Source organism: Oncorhynchus tshawytscha, linkage group LG19 (genome assembly GCF_018296145.1).
Source record: "Oncorhynchus tshawytscha isolate Ot180627B linkage group LG19, Otsh_v2.0, whole genome shotgun sequence".
NCBI lineage: Eukaryota > Metazoa > Chordata > Actinopteri > Salmoniformes > Salmonidae > Oncorhynchus > Oncorhynchus tshawytscha.
In genome coordinates, this window is record NC_056447.1 from 1812485 (window position 1) to 1835166 (window position 22682).

Genomic DNA, 22682 nt, shown 5'->3' on the forward strand with positions numbered 1-22682 from the left:
CACCAAAGTACATTCATCTCTAGGAGACAGAACGCGTCTCCTTACTGAGCTGTATGACGGCTGCGTGGTCCCATGGTGTTTATACTTGCGTACTATTGTTTGTACAGATGAACGTGGTACCTTCAAGCATTTGGAAATTGCTCCCAAGGATGAATTTGTGGTCTACAAATTATTTTTTACCTGAGGTCTTGGCTGATTTCTGTTGATTTTCCCATGATGTCAAGCAAAGAGGCACTGAGTTTGAAGGTAGGCCTTGAAATACATCCACAGGTACACCTCCAATTGCCTCAAATGATGTAATTTAGCTTATCAGAAGCTTCTAAAGCCATGACATCATTTTCTGGAATATTCCAAGCTGTTAAAAAAGGCACAGTCAACTTAGTGTATGCAAACTTCTGACCCACTGGAATTGTGATACAGTGAATAAGTGAAATAATTGTTGGAAAAGTTACTTGTGTGATGTACAAAGTAGATGTCCTCACCGACTCACCAAAACTATAGTTTGTTAACAAGAAATTTGTGGAGTGGTTGAAAAACAAGATTTAATGACGCCAACTTCAGTGTGTGTAAACTTCCGACTTCAACTGTACACAACTTGAGTAAACCGAGACATATGTTCACCAGAGTTTACGTAAATTAAATTCAAAGTCAATTCAGGAAATTAAGTGAACATTTAGAATAGGGCGTGCCCTCAACTCCTAAATTGTTGGGATTAAAACATTTACTAATCCTAACTGTAAGGGTCTCCCAGACTCAGATTAAGCATATCCCCAGACTAGCTAGCATCATGGAGTAAATTTAATCCGGGTGCCGGGAAACCAGCCCAATAGGTTTACAGTCCGATCTCTTGACCTCTTCCCAGGGCAGTTGTAACATCTGATGGAGGTCATGACCTTTTGACCCTTCTCAGCAGTGGGTCGCCGCAGTGGTGTAGGAGGAGGATGCCTCCCTGTGGACGGTGCTGAAGGGTGACAGCTCCAGGTCGGTGGTGGTGCACTCGTGCTCGTTCTCCTCACTGGTAGTGGCGGAGGTGGAAGATCTGGGCGGGCCACACTCGTCACAGCAGCAGCAGCAGCAGTCCAGGAAGGCCCGGCTGAAGGGCTGGCACAGGCAGAACAGCAGGACAGGTGTCACTGCCGATTTACAGAACAACAGCAGCTGGCTGACCAGATGGAGAATGTCCAGGGTCCGTCTGGGAATACCCGCCGCCATGTAGACAGTGACGATGTTGCAGATGTTCTCTGGGATGATGCAGAAGCCATAGAGGATGGCCAAAGCCACAACTGTGCAGTTCATCTGGCTCTCCTGATGGATCTGTTTCTTGTTGCCGCGCACACAGGCCCGCTCGGCCTGCCGGATCTTACAGGCGGTCACCAGGGAGCTGCCAATGGTGAACAGCGTGGGTAGGCAGAAGTAGCAGCCAAAGTACCACCAGAGGCGAGCACCATCATAGGTCAGGCCCAGCATGTAGAGCATGTCAGGGAGCTCGGTGGAGATACGAACCACGCAGCGCTGGCAGGGCGTCACATCCGGAGACTCGCCATCTTCAGTGACCAGCTGGCGGATCAGGAGCTCTGGCAGGGCCAATAGGAGAGCCCCGATCCAGATAACGGCCAGCTTGGCAGCCGTGGAGGCACAGTTCTCAATCATCTCATAGTACATCTGGACGTTGTTGGCAGCGCGGAAGCGGTCGATGCACAAAGCGCACAGGGTAAAGGTGGTAACCCCTAGGGAGGCGACCTGGAAGGACAAAGAGAAGGGAGGAGAAGGTAAGATACTATCCAGTTAATGTGTTATTACTGCACATTAACAATACAGTGAGAGTTATTTTGTTTTTGATTGAGAAACAAGTATAGAAAATGTATCCAGTCTCCAGATACTTCTCCTTATTGTATAGCACCTTGGGAATCTGGATAATATACCAAGGCCCCAGAGCCATGTTGCTCTCTGAAAAGACCAAAAGAATGTGTCCACTGTAAACCATCCATGTTTTAAAGACCGCTTGGAACAATTTTCAAATGACAATGGTACAGCACAGAATAATAGACGTCAACAGGTTTAGAGAGAGGGAGAGACATCTTCCATAAAGAGGTTCTGTTTTGACAGCTCTCTTACTGGAGAACTCGAATGTCCACACTTGTTTTAATAAATGACAAACAGATTTTTTCCGTCCTTCATCGCACACTAGATCCTCATTTCCCATACTGAGATGTTTGAAAGTAGCCATGAGTAATGTGTTATGAGTGATACTGTTTTAACGAGTCGGGAGACTCCATTTGTATGCCAAAGGGTGAACTTTAGACTTACATTTATTTTTAGAGCAACAGCTTATAATATCGGTGACTTTGTAACGTGATAAAGAAGGAGCACAGTGTATCGTGCTGTGTGCGAGGGAGACCAGTTGCAGTCCTCGATGGTTACAGTATGTAGTTCTCATTTCATAGCCTAATCGAGTTATGGACTTGGCAAGAGAGCCAGCTCATATTCATGATTAAATAACATGAACACAAACTGCAGACCATGAGGCATGGAGATTAATATCTCAATGCAATATCTTTATCCCTACACCCAGATCTTCACTATGCTCCAATTTTTTGCTATCACAATACAGCCACAAAGGTGTTGCAAATGTGGTTGCTTTTTCACCCAAATCTTACACGCTAATACATATAGAACTCAGAGACAGCAGATGTGCAGTTTACATTGAGTGTTGTCTTCTAGACTGTGTAGTGTGATATGTTCTTTTGTTGCTAGGCTTGATCATTGTGACTGCCTCCTTATGGGCCTTGGCAGAGGAAGGTGTAAACACAGGAGCCAGTGCCTGAGCCAGAGAAGCCATGAGTACTGTCAGACGTACAGGGGCAGGCTTTGATCTGTCTGGTCCTTATGGCCTCAGAGAGAGTGAGAGTGAGTGAGAGATCTGTTGCACTTCACAAACAGCACCATTTGTATGGAGCCCTTTACACTCCTACCCGTATACATACGGGTTGAAAATGGAAGATTTGGGCATTGATAAGCGTTTAAATTGGAGCGCAGCGGCTGTACAGCAACATGCTCTAAATGATGTCAGGGCTCAGACTCTGCAATTCACAGCGCTGTATGGGTTTTGACTGACAGCTGTTCTTAACTTGAGCACCACTACGCGACAAGAAGTTGACCCCATCCCTCCCTCTAATTGTCTGGGTGACGGAATGCTTTAAATGAAGAGGAATCTATGTATTTTGAAATCTGAGACGTTGAGGATTATAATAAACACCACTTTGATGTCATACAAGCAAGCCAGACACTCTGAATTCAAATGTGCACTTCATATTTCCATGTCATAAAACTCATGTCATATCATGTCATGTGACTGGTTATGATCACTATGTTAAATGTACAGTTACAAGATGACATGGCGTCATACCCTGGATTGTCCTGAACAAAATGAGCCTTTGTTTGTTATCAGGAGAATAGAATTATGGTAAGATTTGCCAAATGGATGGCAGGGGAGAGCTTTGTATGCATCTCTGTCTGTTGAGTAAAGGTGGTCGGGAGTTTTTTTTTTCTCTGTTTGCACATGTGAGATGTTGGTAAAAATTTGGAAACTGACTTAAGTTTGCCCGCATTAAAGTCCCCGGCCACTAGGAGCGCCGCTTCTGGGTGAGCATTTTCTTATTTGCTTATGGCCTTATAGAGTTGGTTGAGTGCGGTCTTCATGCCAGCATCGCTCTGTGGTGGTAAATAGACGGTTACAAATAATATAGATGAGAACTCTCTTGGTAGATAATGCGGTCTACAGTTTATCATAAGGTACTCTACCTCAGGCAAGCAATACCTCGAGACTTCTTTAATATTAGACATCGCGCACCAGCTGTTAATGCCGGGCAGGCCTTGTGTAACTAACCTCTGTCACCTTTGTGTCCATAATGACACATTTTCAGGTGACAGAGTACTTCAGTTGCCACAGGAACCATTAGAATTAATGTCCCCACTGTTTCTGTAATTATGCTCCATTAAATGCTTGATTACCGAGTCACTTAACATAATGAGGATGCTGCTGCCACTATGCATGTCATGTTCTTACCATGGAGGTAGGCGACTCAAAGGGACTTAAAGTGCTAGGTCTGGGACTGTGGTTTTAAAATGGCCAACAGGGCGGCAGGTAGCCTAGTGTTTAAGACCATTGGGCCAGTAACCGAAAGGTTGCTGGTTTGAATCCCCGAGCCGACTAGGTGAAAAATCTGTCAATGTGCCCTTTGGTAAGGCTCTCAATTGCTCTGCATTTCCTCTTCTAAAAGGAGGGTAAATAATGAACACATGTCCCATGAAAGGCACTCAGGACCCGCAGTATGAGAGTGAACCCCTGCAAGATTCATCCATCTTACATTAAGTACATTTCTGTGACTGTGAGAACAGACAGACTGGTAAAAGGCAGGAGATTAAGTCAAAGAGGTCTGTGGAAGAGGAGAGGATTGGACTGTATAAAACAGAGACAGGTACACCAAGTCCTAGGGTTTTGCACTTGTGGAGATCTGAAAGGATTGGATAGGTGTAAACAGTAGGGAAAATTGCACCTAGCCTATCAAGGACAATGTGGGTCCGTCAATGTGTTGATTATACTCATTCAATCTCTTCAGATCTGTGTTTATTCCAATCAAAGCTACTTTCACCAAGAAAGTGCATAGCTGTTGAGGTGCATCGTTTTAACGGTATGACCTGAATCACAGTTTATTTTGCAAACTGTATAAGGTGTTCCAAGTTCTTGGAATGCATAAGAACTAGGGCAGGGATCGTCAACTAGATTCAGTCACGGGCTGATTTTTTTCTTGAGCAGTTGGTCGAGGGGCCGGAACATAATTATAAATAATTTATAGACAGCAAATTGACCGCAAGAAGCCCAAACATATTTGTTTGAATAAAACGTAATATTTTTAAACCTTGCTTACATTTGTATACCACATTTGTATACCAGCTCTACATGTGTGAGAATACTTGGGAACATATTTAATGAGTTAAAATCACTTGGAACTGATTTCCTGGTGTTTTTACAGTCTTTAATGTCCCAATTTTTGATTACTTAAAAAATGTTTTGCTCAGAAAGCTCACTTTAATGTGAGTTTAGATTTGTCTAACTCTGTAAAACATGTTATTTTAGAGGCTATGCACAATGTCTATGTGATCCCTCAACACCTAATTTGACCATTGTATATTTTACAATAGATGGCTGACAAAAGAGCTGCCTTACTGTTGAAATAGACATGGTAAACTGATGCAATATGAGGTGTGTGCAGTAATTACTGACGCCCACTGTCTCATTGTTTAGACTAGAGAGAAAGTAGGACTGTAACCCTATCGCTGACCATAGATTGCCTAGGGGCATTTACTTCTGTATCTAGCCAGTGACAGGTCACCTAAGAGTTTGAAACAACAGGTTGAGGTGACATTGCAGAACAAGTCATCTAAACCTGATACACTTCACACCAACCTGGTCTCAGAGCATTTTGTATTGTTCTGTACGTAAATTTGTGACACTCCATTTGGTATGATATATTACGTTTAGTATGGTATGTATTAATTTGTGGATGTCCATCATCCATTTTCATGATATGTTACGAATTACAACTGATATGATATGTTACGAATTTGCAAAATGTACACTATGTTAAGAATTTACAAAACATATGGTATGCTAAGAATTCTATTTTGTTGTGGCTAATGTTAGCAAGCTGGCTAACGTTAGCTAGGCTAAGGGTAAGGGTTAAGAGTTAGGTTTAGCTAAAAAATTTAATTGTCATTTATCAGACGCTCTAATGCAGAGCGACTTACATGAGCAATTAGGGTGCCTTGCTCAAGGGCACTCTGGCAGGTGATTCACCTAGTCGTCTCAGGGATTCAAACCAGCATCCTTTCGGTTACTGCCCCAACGCTCTTAACCGCTAGGCTACCTGTTTTAAGTGTTAAGTGTTAAGGTTAGGGGAAGGGTTAGCTTACATTCTAGTTGCAAAGTAGCTAAACATTTGTAAGTGGTTAAAAGTTTCTTATTAGCTAAAATGCTAAAGTTGGCCATGGTAAGATTCAAACACGCAACCTTTGGGTTGCTAGACATTTGCATTATAAGGGGCGACAGGGTAGCCTAGTGGTTAGGGTGTTGGACTAGAAACTGGAAAGTTGCAAGTTCAAATCCCCGAGCTGACAAGGTACAAATCTGTCTTTCTGCCCCTGAATAGGCAGTTAGCCTAGGAACAGTGGGTTATCATTGAAAATAAGAATTTGTTCTTAACTGACTTGCCTAGTTAAATAAAGGTTAAAAAAAAAATATATATATATATGCCTGATTTTACCACCCTCCTTTATTTGTTGCCTTAAGTAACCTTCAGTTTCATGTAACCATACCAAACGTAACATATCATACCAAATTCAGTGGCCCAGATTTACTATGCTATGTCTTGTTTATGAGACCAGACTGTGCACATAATTGAGCACAGATCATTGCATGTCATATGAAGTACCTACCATGTAGAATGGAATGTAGATATGACAAGTGACAAGAAAGAGAGTTATTGACAGCAGACTTTGAACAGGGACCCCACTTCAACACCCAATCATAACACTCACTCGAGTAACACAATAGCTAGTGGGAATTACCTCAATATAGGGGATGATTTTACAGGAGAACTCCCCCAACAACCAGTTCTTGGTTAGTTCATGGAATATCACCAGCGGCAGGCAGAAAAAGATGACAACAAAATCCCAAAGGGCGAGATTGGCAAGAAGAGAATTTGAAATACTTCTCATGTAGTAGTTGTGGCACACAATGCACATGATTGCCATATTCCCAATTATTCCAAGAGTAAAAATGATGACTGAAATGATCATGATGGCATATGATTCTGCTGTTATGGGGTAAAAGTTAGTTTTTACATATTTTCTCTTTGTTTGAGGATTGAGAGGAATCAGTGTGGTATAGTCCTGGAGGTCTGGTAAAGTGAACTGTTCATAATCACTGGCATCAAATGGCAAGTCTGTTGACTGGTTCTGGGCCATAGGTTTAGGCAGCGGTTTCCACATGGCCAACAGTGCATCCAAAGACGCATCTGACAGCATGGTTGGCTCACTTATTTTGTTATCTTTCTTACTGCCATCCTTCACATTTCTTCTCCGACGGCGTACAGTCCCTCTTTTGTGTCTGCAGATCCGTTTGTGCTCGTTACGGTGGTGTCCTCCTCGCGTGCGTCTCATGGAGGGGTTTAAATGACCATATACAAAATCCCGCGTTTCCATGGTTGCATGCTGCTCCGTGTCCAACTTTTCCACCTCGAGGCTCTCTGACTTTCCATCCTCGAGTAACGTAACATAATCGGTTCCATTTGAAGAATGGCCTTTGCGCACTATTGCTCTTTCATTCATAACTCTTTTCATATTAACAGTCCCATTCATGTTATCCACCCATGTCCTAACCACATCCCAAGACGATGCACTTGAGGTATGCACCCTTTTACTGTCCATTTCGTTGGCAACTCTGCCATACACAGAGTGCCAACTCTGCCTACTATTGGTTTTGTTTACGTTCCCGTTAGTGACGGCATACTCATGTCTAGGAGTAACATTTGTCTTTGTCTTCTCCCGGTGTATGTGAGTGAAAACAACCTCTCTACAAAGTGAAAAGCACAGTAATCTCAATAGTAGTACTAGCATTGTGTATCCTAAAACACGCGACAATAGGGGCTTGTATTCCAAAGTGATGTATCCATTGATGTTTAGGCTACCAAATCGGAGACGACAGAACCAACGCCAAACCTCAATTCACAAGTTTGAAACATTGTTTGACAGCGTCATTCAATAGTTGTCAAACCCTCGTCCAATTAGATAACGTGCACTATGCAATTGTCAGGTGCTTCTCAGAATTCAACGTGGTCTCAGAGCATTTCGTATTATTGCAGAATTGCGCCAAAGGGAAGTTCAGCAACGTTTCTTTCCTAAGCCTGTGTAGGAAGTGTCCTTGAATCTCGGCACTGCCTCTGTGAAGATTGTATAGATTGTAAAAGATTTAAGTGGACACAATATCGCATTTCCAAATCCAAATCATACCCGTCTAAAGTCTGCAGTTTCCTGGTGAGGTAGCATGTCCGAATAGCACCCTGGGTAGTTACTGGTACCCTCAGGTCCGAGGCGACGAATCCGAGATGGAGTGCGTTATTGTCGGGGACGTGCCAAGCTCAGTCTGGAGCTGCACACCGCTTGTGATATGAACATCGCTGAGAGAACAGAGAAGAGAAGGGCTCCCCTGGAGGCCTGACAGGCCTCAGAATCCTTGAATTTAAAAGGCATTTCACGGTTGCGCGTATTGGGGCGCTCGGATAATGAATGCACTCATTGTCTTTTTTTTTTTTTTTACTAAACAGGTGCCCCTTGTATCAGCGATGTAAAAAATACCAGCGTACTATTCGATACTTCTATATTCATGTGGATGATACCATGATTGTGGATAATTCTGAATTAATCATAAATAATGATGAATGAGAAAGTTACAGAGGCATAAATATCATACCCCCGAAAATGCTAGCCCCCCCTCCTATTGGTAATGGTGAGATGTAAGGTAAGCATGTTTTGGCTCTGTAACTTCTCTCTCATCATTATTTACAAGTAATTTAGGATTATCATGGAAGCATCCACATGAATCTAGATTTGTTCAGAAACATATTCTATTTTTATTTACAATAAAAGTGACTCCGAAATGACACAATACATTATTTACCATTGATTTCTATCTGACACACAACCAAAACAAACTGCAAATGCATCCAACAAGTTTGTCGAGTCACAAGCTTGATGTAGTCATTGGTTCCCTAAAATGGGGGAACTATGTACCTAAAGAGCTGTAATTTCTAAACAGTTCACTGACATGGATGAAAATATTAAAAGCAACAAAAAATGTGTCACTGTCCAAATACTTTTGGACTGTATATAATTAAACAATTACCATCCCGTCATTTATAAGGCCATGTATAAAAATGATGGGCAGGCCATTATTTTGGCTATGTCCCCATGGGATGACAATGCCCTCATCCACAGGGCACGAGTGGTCACTGAATGGTTTGATGAGTGTTTTCCACTCGGTTTTCTTTATTTTTACTATTTTCTACATTGTAGAATAACAGTGAAGACATCAAAACTATGAAATAACACATGGAATCATGTAGTAACCAAAAAAGTGAAAAAAAATCAAATAGTATTTTAGACTTTAGATTCTTGAGAGTAGCAACCCTTTGCCTTGATAACAGCTTTGCACACTCTGTGCCTTCTCTCAACCAGCTTCACCTGGAATGCTTTTCCAACAGTCTTGAAAGAGTTCCCACATATGCTGAGCACTTGTTGGCTGCTTTTCCTTCACTCTGCTTTACAACTTATCCCAAACACGAGAGAGAGAGAGAGAGAGAGAGAGATCTTGAGCAGATGAGCTCCCACATTTTTCAGCATGTTTAAAAAAATTGATCAATTTAGAGTTAGACAAACTTAGATTTTTTGGCAGGGACAAACACAGGATGCTACCCTAAACAACATAACCTTCACTCCAAATCAAAACTCAAAACCTACAACCTGATTTTGGACCAAATTACCCGGAATGCTTTCTACACCCAAGGATTATTAATCCCAAACTATAGAGCAAATGCACTTGGAAACAAATAGAAACTTGAAAACACCATCCAACCTGGAACTGAGTGATTAATGCTTAGTCTGAAGCTAGTTTTTACTTTCAAAAGCCAAGAAAAATATATTACAATGACATATTTGACTTTATAAGGACTGAAAGTTACCAAGCTTGCTAGGACAAAGAGATACAACTTAAATTAACACTGACGTGTGAAACGATAGGTGTCGAAGCCTTTGAGCCCGACAAATGGCAGGCTACCCCACTGAAACCCAGAGGCGTTGAAGCCCCCTCCTGATGTACAGAGACTGGCATTTTCTACAAGAAATCTGCCTCCAGAAATAAAAGCTTATTCCAAGTGGGTGTGGGACGTGCTCAATTTTCCTGCTGCACTGCTGCTTGGATTCCACCTGTTGATCTTTTCACCGTCTGTCCTGCTTGTCTCCCCCTGTCTCTCCCCCCTCCTCTCTCCCAAGCTTTCGCTCACCTCCAGCACACAGGCATTGTTGGGGCGACTCTGAACATACAATGGCTAGCCCCAAGTCGTTATATATATATATATTTTTTTTTTCTTGTGCATTTTGCTATTTGCCTCATCACTTCTGCATGCTTTGTTTACTATGAACTTTCCTTACCCAACTGTGGGACTGACTATGTTTGTTCCCACACTCGGGACTCTGACTCTATTGGTTACACAGTCTTTTGGCCTCCCATCCCATTCTAACCACCTCTCGCCGGCTTTGTATTCATGTTACCTGATGAAATTCCTGTACAATATGATCTTGTTGCCATCTGATGCACATTCAGATGTCATAAATCAGCACTGCAGAGCTCTCCCTGTCCTCTGCCGTGCCTTGATTATATTACTGTTGATGATATCTGGAAATGTGCATGTACACCATGGCCTATCTACTGTTGCTAGCCCCAATTCTGACTTGTGCTCTGATATCTGCTTCACTGATTTATGCTCTCGTAAAAGCCTGGGTTTCTGCACTTTAACACAAGAAGCTTATTACCTAAAATGGATCAATTGAAAGTGTGGGTTCACAGTTCCAATCCAGATGTGTTGGTCATTACTGAGACATGGTTAAGGAAGAGTGTTTTGAATACTGATGTTAACCTTTCTGGTTACAACCTTTTTCGGCAAGACAGATCTTACAAAGGTGGGGGAGTGGCAATCTTTACCAAGGATCACCTTCAGTGCTCGGTTGTCTCCACCAAGTCTGTCCCCAAACAATTTGATTTGCTGGTTTTAAGTATTACACTTTGAAATAGCTCTTTGTTTTGCTGGGTGATACCGTTCTCCATCAGCACCGGCCTATACCCTACCTGCCCTAAGCTCTCTCCTGGCCCCTTACACTAAGTCTGAATTTGTCCTGCTAGGTGACCTAAACTGGGACATGATAAAACCACCTCCCTAAATGTTTCACAGCGTATTACCAATTCCACAAGGTATGACTCCAAACACCCTGAAAACATCTTCTTGATGAAAGGTTTCTCCTTTCTGGGGAAGTTTCCATTGCTTGGAAGGCAGCCACAGTTTGTCTTTTATTTAAAGGGGGAGATCAAGCTAATCCTAATTGTTATAGCCTATTTCTATTTTTCCTTGTTTATCAAAAGTGTTGGAAAAACTTGTCAATAATCAACTAACTGGCTTTTCATGATGATAGTATTCTCTCGGGTATGCAATCTGGTATCCGCTCAGGATATGGATGTGTCACTGCAACCATAAAGGTCCTCAATGATGTCACCATTGCCCTTGATACTAAGCAATGTTGTGCTGCTATTTTTATTGACTTGGCTAAAGCTTTTGTTACGGTAGACCATTCCATTCTTGTGGGCCGGCAAAGGAGTATTGGTGACTCTAAGGGGTCTTTGGCCTGGTTTGCTAACTACCTCTCTCAAAGAGTGTAGTGTATGAAGTCAGAACATCTGCTATCTCACTGCCTATCAACAAGCGAGAACCCCAAGGCTCAATCCTAGGCCCTCGCTCTTCTCAATTTACATCAACAACATAGCTCAGGCAGTAGGAAGCTCTCTCATCCATTTATATGCAGATTATATAGTGTTATACTCAGCTGGCCCCTCCCCAGATGTTGTGCTAAATGCTCTACAACAAAGCTTTCTTAGTGTCCAACAAGCTTTCTCTACTCTTAACCTTGTTCTCAACACCTCCAAAACAACGGTAATGTGGTTTGGTAAGAAGAATGCCCCTCTCCCCACAGGTGATTACTACCTCTGAGGGATTTGAGCTTGAGGTAGTCACCTCATAAAAGTACTTGGGAGTATGGCTAGATGGTACACTCCTTCTCTCAGCACATATCAAAGCTGCAGGCTAAAGTTATCTGGACATGGTTCCCTGTAATTGTAATCACTCCGCTTTCCTAATCATGCTAGATTATGGAGTCATCATTTATAGATCGGCAGGGAAGGTTGCTCTCGAGCGGCTAGATGTTCTTTACCATTCATTCATCAGATTTGCCACCAATGCTCCTTAAAGAACACATCACTGCACTCTATACTCTGTAACCTGGTCATCTCTGTATACCCGTCGCAAGACCCACTGGTTGATGCTTATTTATAAAACCATCTTAGGCCTCACTCCCCCTTATCAGAGATATCTACTGCAGCCCTCATCCTCCACATACAACACCCATTCTGCCAGTCACATTCTGTTAAAGGTCCCGAAAGCACACACGTCCCTGGGTCGCTCATCTTTTCAGTTCGCTGCAGCTAACGACTGGAACAAGCTGCAACAAACACTCAAAACTGGACAGTTTTATCTGAATCTCTTCATTCAAAGACTCAATCATGGACACTCTTACTGACAGTTGTGGCTGCTTTGCGTGGTGTATTGTTGTCTCTACCTTCTTACCCTTTGTGCTGTTGTCTGTGCCCAATAATGTTTGTACCATGTTTTGTGTTGCTACCATGTTGTGTTTCTACTATGCTGTGTGGTCATGTGTTGCTGCCTTGCTATGTTGTTGTCTTAGGTCTCTCTTTATGTTGTGTTGTCTCTCTTGTCATGATGTGTGTTTTGTCCTATATTTATATTTTATTTATTTTAAATCGCAGCACCCGTTCCTTCAGGAGGCCTTTTGGTAGGCTGTCATTGTAAATAAGAATTTGTTCTTAACTGACTTGCCTAGTTAAATAAAGGTTAAATTAATTAATAAATAAATACATCTCAATTGGGTTGAGGTCGGGTGATTGTGGAGGCCCGTTCAACTGATGCAGCACTCCATCACTCTCCTTCTTGGTCAAATAGCCCTTACACAACCTGGAGGTGTGTTGGGTCATTGTCCTGTTGAAAAACAAATGATAGTCCCACTAAGCTCAAACCAGATGGGATGGCTGCAGAATGCTGTGGTAGCCATGCTGGTTAAGAGGGATTCTAAATGAATTCTAAATAAATCACAGACATTTTCACCAGCAAAGCACCAACACACCATCACACCTCCTCCTCCATGCTTCACGGTGGGAACCACACATGCGGAGATTATCCGGTCACCTACTCTGTGTCTCACAATGACACAAAAAAAAAAACCTTGGAATCCTTTCCTGTGGTGGTCCTCATAAGAGACAGTTTTATAATAGCCCTAGATGGTTTTTGCGATTGCACTTGAAAAACCTTTCAAAGTTCTTGACATTTTCTGTATAGACTGACCTTCATGTCTTAAAGCAATGATGGACTGTCGTTTCTTTTTGCTTATTTAAGGTGTTCTTGCCACAATATGGATTTGGTATCTTACCAAATAGGGCTATATTCTGTATACCACCCCTACCTTGTCACAACACAACTGATTGGCTCAAACACATTAAGAAGGAAATAAATTCCAAAAATGAACTGTTAACAAGGCACACTTGTTAATTGAAATGCATTACAGGTAAGTACCTCATGAAGCTGGTTGAGAGAATGTGAAGAGTGTGCAAAGCTGTCATCAAGGCAATTCCATATGTGTTATTTTCCTAGTTTTGATATCTTCACTCTTCAAATACAATGTAGAAAATAGTATAAATACACTACTGCGCCAGACACGTCACCCTGTGGTTGCCCCCCGAAACACGTTAACTGGTTGTCTTGAAACTCCAGGCTAACCGGCAAGGGATCTCGGTGCAGCAGTGATGCGTCTGTACAGGCCCACCTCTGTGTTCTGACATGTCCTGGCAGCCATCAACCACTGTCCCGCTGCCTAGTGGGTTAGTCTGGTATGACAAAGACTAGGGGAGCACACACTGAGAGAAAATCAGTGTGCTGGTGGCGCGCGGTAGGTGGACCCGACAGACTGGGGTTCTGGCAGCCTCCTGCAGTTGTGGAATATACTCCTCATCTTGGGTTTCCCCCCTTGCCACTGGAATTTCACCTTCCTACAGTGAAGTAGTGCGTTTGGGGATTGCGCACCTTCAGCAGCACTTTAAATAGCTTCCTTTGCGCAGGTTTCCACTTCTGACCTTGGCGAAGCCATCAACCGGAAACTGGACTCAAGTCTGGCGGTGTTGGGGTGTCTCGTGACGGGGGCAGGAGTGAATGCACCGGGAGACCTTAATCAGACCCCTGCACACCAGCGGCACAGAGCTATTATGGACTTGAGCAGTTTGGGCAGTTTGGACTTGAGAGGCAGCTGCCCTCGGCAGACCCCTGTGTGACTGAGCAATCCTATTTAGGAGCCACACTCCTCACATCAGCTGGGGAGAGGCCTTGAAAATGTGGCCTAAATTTGCTCACATCTCGGAAGTTCCACTCAGCGGTTGAAAAATGATAAAGAAAATAATTCCCCTGAAACTGGTGACATGGAACTTCAGAACTCTTTTAGATGATAATAGAGATAAACCCCGTCAGAGAACAGCTTGATTGCTGCAGAACTAAGGTGCTACAACATTGACATAGCTGCCTTGAGTGAGACCAGGTTCCTGGATGAAGGTTCCCTGAAAGAGGAGGGAGAAGGTTACACCTTCTCCTTGAAAGGTTACCTTCCAGCATGGTGTGGGACTAGCAATTAAGAATAGCCTTCTACCCAGCCTCACAAAATACATGTTGGCATAAGTGAAAGTCAAATTTTTCTCCGTATCCCCCTAGCCAAGACACATTATGTTCCTCTTCTCAGTGCATACACACCAACGTTACCATCTGAAAATGAGGCAATGGACTGCTTCTACCAGTCACTAGATGATGCCCTTCACCGCATCCCCAGGAATGACAAGATCTTTCTGCTGGGTGACTTCAACGCTCAAGAACAACAAGACTCCTGCTGCTGACAGCTTCCCAGCAGAGCTACTTAAGAAGGGAGGTTACTTCTGCACCAGAACGCTCCACCAGTACATCACTGAGGTTTGGATCGGGAGATCGTCCTCCAACAGTGGTGGGATGCAAACATTGTCACCATCTATAAGAATAAGGGTGACAAGTCCATCTGCGGCAACAGCCAAGGATATCCCTTCTGGCTGTTGCCGGCAAGGTCCTGGCCAAGGTGATGCTACACAGGCTGGTCAAAAACATCACAGAGGAAATGCTGCCAGAGTCACAATGCGACTTCAGAAAGAACAGGAATACGGTCGACATGATATTCACGGCACGGTACGGCAACTCCAGGAGAAGGGCCGTGAACAACATCAGGACCTTTTTGTGGCCTTTGTCGTCCTCTCCAAGGCCTTCGACACTGAACAGGGAACTACTATGGAGCTTTCTATAAAAATGTGGCTGTCCAGACAAATTTGTCAACATTCTTTGCCAGTTCCATGATGGGATGATGGCTCGGGTGGCTAGGAGGGCAGGTGTCAGTGCCCTTTGAAGTAAGCATCGGTGTGAGGCAAGGGGTGTGTGCTGGCACCGGTACTCTTTAACATCTTCATCCTATGTGTCACCCAGCTTGAGGACAGCAGCGGTGTTGCGGTGGACTTCAGGCTGAATGGAAACCAATTCAACATCAGGAGGCTCCAAGCAACCACCAAGGTTTTGACAGAGCCGGTTCTTGAGCACAATATGTTGACGACTGTGCTCTTATGGCCCACACTCCGGAAGTCCGTCAGTCCGTCCTTGTAGCGGTTGTGAGCGTCTGGGACTGTCTATCAACACCACCAAGACAGAGGTGGTCTGCCAATGGAGATCCAGCCCTCCACCCACCACAAATCACTGGCAATAGTTCCGTCCTTCACATAATTATCTCGGAGGTCTGCAGCAAAATAGGATCAAGCAAGCATCAGCTGCCTTCGGGGAAACTCAGAGGCAGGGTCTTCCAAAACAGGTATCTCCACACCAAAGTCGCCATCTATCAAGCCCGTCTGCATCACCACACTTCTTTACAGCTGTGAAGCCTGGGTCACTTACAGTCACCACAACAAGCAGCTTGAGCGATTCCACATAAGATGCCTGCAGTGCATCCTGGGAATCACCTGGTGCAACCGTGTGGCCCATAAAGAAATACTTGCTAAGACCAAATACTTGCTAAGACCAAGAGTATCCATACTCATGGTCACCAAACACCAATTGTACTGGCTTGAGCATATGCATATGTAATGTCAAATAAATGGAAAAACACAACAGGAAGACAGAAAGCAAGAAACAATAGACTGCAATTTAAATTTGAGTAGTCCTGGATTGTGACGACTTCTGCCGAAGTCGGTCCCTCTCCTTGTTCGGGTGGTGTTCAGCAGTCGGAGTCACCAATCTTCTAGCCATCACTGATCCATTTTTAATTTTCCATTGGTTTTGTCTTGTCTTCCTTCACACCTGGTTCCAATCCCATCAATTACATGTTGTGTATTTAACCCTCTGTTTCCCATCATGTTCTTGTCTGAGATGGTTTGTTTGTATGTTCGTGTATATGTATCGGTGCGTGACAGGTTCTTGTACCCACTTTTATTTATGTTGTATTTTTGTTTTGGAGTTTTTGTTAAGTTTATTAAACAACTCCATTTATACCAAGTTCGATTCTCCTGCGCCTGACTTCCCTGCCACTTTTGCTCAAAAAATTCTTTAAAACTTGAAGAATATTTTAGTTAGTGACGGATTTTCTTTTAGTCAAGTATATTCCTTTCGAATCCAGAACCCAAATACTTTTTGTTACTACAAACATTTGAGCTGAGCACACCCTTTCTCTTTCTACAATAACTAAATTCGCCCTCCTTATAAACAATGCCATTTTTTAGACACTTTTAGGAATGGTCAAGTTTACAAAATTTATTGCACCCTCTTCGTAACAAAATGTTGTTTTGGGAAGAGAAAACTGTATTGAGATTAAATGCTTTACAGATGAGAAAATTATCAGAATGTCGGCCAACTTTCATCGTGCTCCATCTTCTGCCACTTCCCGCCACTGGACTTCCTCTCATCATCATATTTTGTGGCAAGAACATATTCTAAGGCTTCGGGTTTATACAGCATGTGAGAGATGTAGCACCTTCTATCTGTCCACCCCACCGCCATTGTTATTGTTTTTCTCTTATTGACAAAGCGGAGGTGAGTAGTATTGCATTACATAACCCTGATTCTGCTTGTGGCTTGCGGGTATCAAGAATGATGCGATGACCAAATATTATCAGAGGGATTTTCAGACTGAATTGATTAGGAATCCACTTCTAAGCTGAGAAGTGATGTGACAGCATTGATTTTTTTTTCACAACTAAACGGAATATTCTCAATTAGAGGTAATTTAGCTAGCTTGCTAGCCTTGTTGGACCAGCTGGGTAAATTAGCTAGCTAGCTAAAGTTACAGTCCTTTTTTGAACTCTTAAAGCCATCAGCTAAATCATATACTGTAGCTATCTTTTGGTATACTGTCCACACTGTCAATCGATTTTGCTAATGCCATTGTTGTAGTCACTGCTAGACTGGTAGCTACCTTCAGCAGAGTAAACATGTATGTTTGTTCTATCTTTGACTGACATTAGCTAACATAAATAAGCTGGCTAATGTTACTCTTATTTGGCATCTCAATTTGGTAGCCATCCTTTCCAGCCTTGGCTGGAAAACACTCCACTCCACCAAAAATAGAATTGTCGATAAAGCTAACTTATTCTCTGTTTGTGTGTTGGTAGCAATGATGAATGTGTGTGTGTGTATACATTGTCTATGGTTGGTTAATTGGTTCTCAGCCAGTCTCAGCTGGCTAGCAGTCTTGCTGCCAATTTAGTGAAGCTATTTAGCGAATGGCAAGCTGACAATATTGAAATGACCATGTTAGGTATGCTTACCAAGCCAGTCTAATAGATATCAATACAATTAGTGTGGTTGTTATTTTGTGTATTGTTCTGTATTCTGTTGGCGGTGATACATAATCTGATTCCACCAACATGCGCTTTCAACCCCTAGCTTTGCATAAGGTGAAGGTAAATTGGCCAATATTTTTACCAGCTGACGGCGAAGACAACAACATTTACAGTAAGCATGGCAAAAACATAAATTGGGTAGTGTTTGTATGTTTTGTGATTTTGTTATGGAGATATAGGTGGTTAGGGGAGCCTGAGGACCACAGATTATCTTTCAGACTGTGTAATCAATTTAGTCTAACCCTCTTCTCTTTTTACCTTTTCTTTTTGAAAAACTCAGCTTATCTGGAGTCATTCCACAGTACCCTGCTGAAAAATACCCCAAAGCGCGGGCATTTTGGATACACAATCCTGGGGGGAACGTACACACCTTGCGATTATGGAGCTCGACAAGATTGAACAAAAGAAAACAAAAAGTCTATATACAGTGAGTACAAATGAGGTGCCACCAACCTCCTGTGGTAGAAAAGGTGTGTCACCCTGTTCCTGGAGAGCTACCCTCCTTTAGGTTTTCGCTCCAACCCAAGTTGTAACTAACATGGTTCAGTTTATAAACCAGCTAATTATGCTAGATTAAGGTAGGAGTGAAAACCTACAGGATGGTAGCTCTCCAGAAACAGGGTTGGAGAGCCCTGATTTAGAACCACCATCAAATAAAAATGGATATTTTCTATCAATCTTTAAAATGTGTCTGCTCTTATGGATTCACATACGATATTTATGTAAGCTGTACTGGGCTCTGTAGCATCAAATAGAAGCTAGACATTCAGATATCCAATGAATGTTTGTTTATTTGTCAAATTCTAAAAGACAGGGGAGTGTACACTATTTAATGCTAACTCAAGAGAACTGGGTATTCAATAACAATGTTATATGATACAAGTAACATACAAAAACATTGTATGAACAGTGTAGTTCAGTGTGTCTGAGTGTGTCTCAGGTGTAGAGACACAAGTGCAGATAACTGTAGCTACAGATTGTTATAGCAGATAATGTGATTTACCCAAAGATTTTCTTGTCTATTCAAGTCTTCTCTCATTGATCGAGACAGATGGGTGTCCACCCCAAAGTGCTGTATGTCATGATGACAGAGACCTGTCTCGATCAATGAATGAGAAGACATGAAATAGACACGATGGCGGCAAACATATTGTTGGATAACTTTATGGAGCAAATAATAATGGGGCATTTTCTAAATTCAAACTGAACACTGACATTTTATGAGACTCCTGTTTCCCTGAATGGAGGAGAAAGTGGGCATCTCTAAGGTTGGTTGAAAATTCTCTGTGTTTCACCGAACAGTACCTATCCTGTAACTCCCAGTATTGGATACAAAAAATATTTGGTTAAATCCCATTATCTGGTGTAACAATCTGTAGTTCAGAGAACATCCCCCACTGTAACACAGCAGTATGTTAGCCATCACTACAAAATACGTGTTTCAGTAGATCAACTGAAGTTAGCTAGGTGGCTTTCAGGAAAAATAACTTATTTAGATAGGCACCGTATTTGTCATCTGCCCTCTTGGTGCTGGCATCAGCTGTAGCTGAGCTTCTAACATTAGCTAAATATAACTCTTTGTTTGGAATCCTCTTTGCAATAGATGCTCCATCATCAAATTCGTGTTGATGAGAGGAATCACATGAAGCCATTGCGTCTGGTCAGTTCTTTCAGTTTTGCCCAAACGATCGTTGTTAGTGTCCGCCTCCTTTTCAGAAAAGCCAGCCTTTCGGGGAGGGACGGGGGGGTCAGAGCATGAAGTACCACCCAACACAAGTTGGAGTTTTTCAGACTGGAAAAAATATGTCTGCTTGTAGCAATGAATCCACCGATCGGAACATCGCTGAACGACTTCCAATGGCTCTATCGAACAAGGACAACCATATCTACACCCACAACAATGTATTGTGCAATCAATATAACATAGATCGTTCGCGGAATGCCACAAAGCACGATTACATAATTTTTTTTTACCTCGCCCCCCACATCAATACACTGGAAGCAGTCATAGGGTGTGGGCACCGTTTGTCACGGTTAAAGTGCAATTAATGAATTAGTGTTGTGTTGTCTAGTGGCTTTGCTGGCATGCATAAAACAACATTGGTTGAGTATACCCCACCAAGATTTACATGCTAAAATCGCCACTGGATGGATCACTCTCCCTGCATCTTTTCGTAAGAAGGAGCGGGGCTCTCTTTCTGACAAGCCTTCAGGCCCTATCTACTCTAAGCAGCCATCCTGGAAGCAGCAACTCAACTCAGTTTACGGCACGGTGTCTGGTTAGACTGTAAACTGTCCTCCCAGACTCACTATTAAGCATCTCCAATCCAAAATGAAGTCTCCAATCAGCTTCCTATTTAGCAACAAAGCATCCTTCACTCATGCTGCCAAACATACCCTCGTAAAACTGACTATCCTACCGATCCTCGACTTTGGCGATGTCATTTACAAAATAGCCTCCAACACTCTACTTAGCAAATTGGATGTAGTCTATCACATTGCCATCTGTTTTGTCATCAAAGCCCCATATACTACCCACCACTGCAACCTGTATGCTCTCGTTGGCTGACCCTCGCTTCATATTCGTCGCAAAAACCCACTAGCTCCAGGTCATCTAGAAGTCTTTGCTAGGTAAAGCTCTGCCTTATCTCAGCTTACTGGTCACCATTGCAGCACTCACCCGTAGCACGCGCACCGGCAGGTATATTTCATTGGTCACCCCCAAAGCCAACTCCTCCTTTGGCTGCTTTTCCATCCAATTCTCTGCTGCCAATGACTGGCACGAATTGCAAAAATCACTGAAGTTGGAGACATATCTCCCTCACTAACTTTAAGCATCACCTGTCAGAGCAGCTTAAATCAAATCAAATCAAATTTATTTATATAGCCCTTCGTACATCAGCTGATATCTCAAAGTGCTGTACAGAAACCCAGCCTAAAACCCCAAACAGCAAGCAATGCAGGTGTAGAAGCACGGTGGCTAGGAAAAACTCCCTAGAAAGGCCAAAACCTAGGAAGAAACCTAGAGAGGAACCAGGCTATGTGGGGTGGCCAGTCCTCTTCTGGCTGTGCCGGGTGGAGATTATAACAGAACATGGCCAAGATGTTCAAATGTTCATAAATGACCAGCATGGTCGAATAATAATAAGGTAGAACAGTTGAAACTGGAGCAGCAGCACGGCCAGGTGGACTGGGGACAGCAAGGAGTCATCATGTCAGGTAGTCCTGGGGCATGGTCCTAGGGCTCAGGTCCTCCGAGAGAGAGAAAGAAAGAGAGAATTAGAGAGAGCATATGTGGGGTGGCCAGTCCTCTTCTGGCTGTGCCGGGTGGAGATTATAACAGAACATGGCCAAGATGTTCAAATGTTCATAAATGACCAGCATGGTCGAATAATAATAAGGCAGAACAGTTGAAACTGGAGCAGCAGCACGGCCAGGTGGACTGGGGACAGCAAGGAGTCATCATGTCAGGTAGTCCTGGGGCATGGTCCTAGGGCTCAGGTCCTCCGAGAGAGAGAGAGAGAGAGAGAGAGAGAGAATTAGAGAACGCACACTTAGATTCACACAGGACACCGAATAGGACAGGAGAGGTACTCCAGATATAACAAACTGACCCTAGCCCCCCGACACATTAACTACTGCAGCATAAATACTGGAGGCTGAGACAGGAGGGGTCAGGAGACACTGTGGCCCCATCCGAGGACACCCCCAGACAGGGCCAAACAGGAAGGATATAACCCCACCCACTTTGCCAAAGCACAGCCCCCACACCACTAGAGGGATATCTTCAACCACCAACTTACCATCCTGAGACAAGGCTGAGTCATTGCAACTTACCGATCATTGCACCTGTACATAGTCTATCTGGAAATAGCCCACCCAACTACCTCATCCCCATATTGTCATTATCATTTTTTCTCCTTTGCACACCAGTATCTCTACTTGCACATTCATCTTCTGCACATCTATCACTCCAGTGTTTAATTGCTAAATTGTAATTATTTCACCATTATGGCCTATTTATTGCGTTACCTCCCTAATCTTACTACATTTGCACACACTGTATATAGACTTTTCTCTAATGTGTTATTGACTGTACGTTTGTTTATCCCATGTGTAACTCTGTGTTGTTTGTGTCGCACTGTTTTGCTCTACCTTGGCCAGGTCGCAGTGGTAAATGAGAACTTGTTCTCAACTGGCCTAAATAAAGATTAAATAAAAATACATACACATGCACCACTTTTCATTAATAAAAATATATATTTTTCACTTTTTAAGTAATTTTTTTCCCTTCACATCACCAATTTCGACTATGTTGTGTATGTCCATTACATGAAATACAAATAAAAATGTATTTAAATGACAGGTTATAATGCAACAAAATAGGAAAAATGCCAAGGGGGATGAATACTTTTGCAAGGCACTGTAACCTGTTGTGGGCAGTAACTGCCTTGTTGATTCCCTATACCGTACTTGATAAAGACTCATGAGTGCATAAATCAAAATTGTGCATTTAGTGATTAGGCACTTGGTTGTTTCAACCAATGAGTTTCTGTTTATTACAGATTCATAAGCTACGTATAAATAATTTGTTACCAAACATAATCAAGTAATAACTAAAACTTAGTGCATTCGGAAAGTATTCAGATCCCATTAACTTTTTCCACATTTTGTTACGTTACAACCTAAAAGCAATTTTTTAAAAATCCCTCATCAATCTATAAACAATACCTCATAATGACAAAACAAAAACAGTTTATTTATATTTGCAAATAAAAAATAAATA

General features: G+C 42.7%; 1 protein-coding gene across 2 annotated transcripts; it reads right to left on the bottom strand.

Moving 5' to 3' along the window:
* Positions 1-493: 493 nt before the first annotated feature.
* Positions 494-8260, bottom strand: LOC112218220 (prosaposin receptor GPR37-like). Of its 2 annotated transcripts, none has more exons than XM_024378844.2 (2): positions 8071-8260; positions 494-1740 (listed from the first exon to the last, which is right to left on the bottom strand). In XM_024378844.2, exons 1-2 carry the CDS (start codon positions 8104-8106, stop codon positions 907-909), a joined length of 870 nt encoding a protein of 289 aa, XP_024234612.1. In that variant the 5' UTR covers positions 8107-8260; the 3' UTR covers positions 494-906. The 2 variants fall into 2 exon arrangements, with proteins under 2 accessions (XP_024234612.1, XP_024234611.1); XM_024378843.2 differs by having other exon boundaries at positions 6628-8260.
* Positions 8261-22682: the final 14422 nt, after the last annotated feature.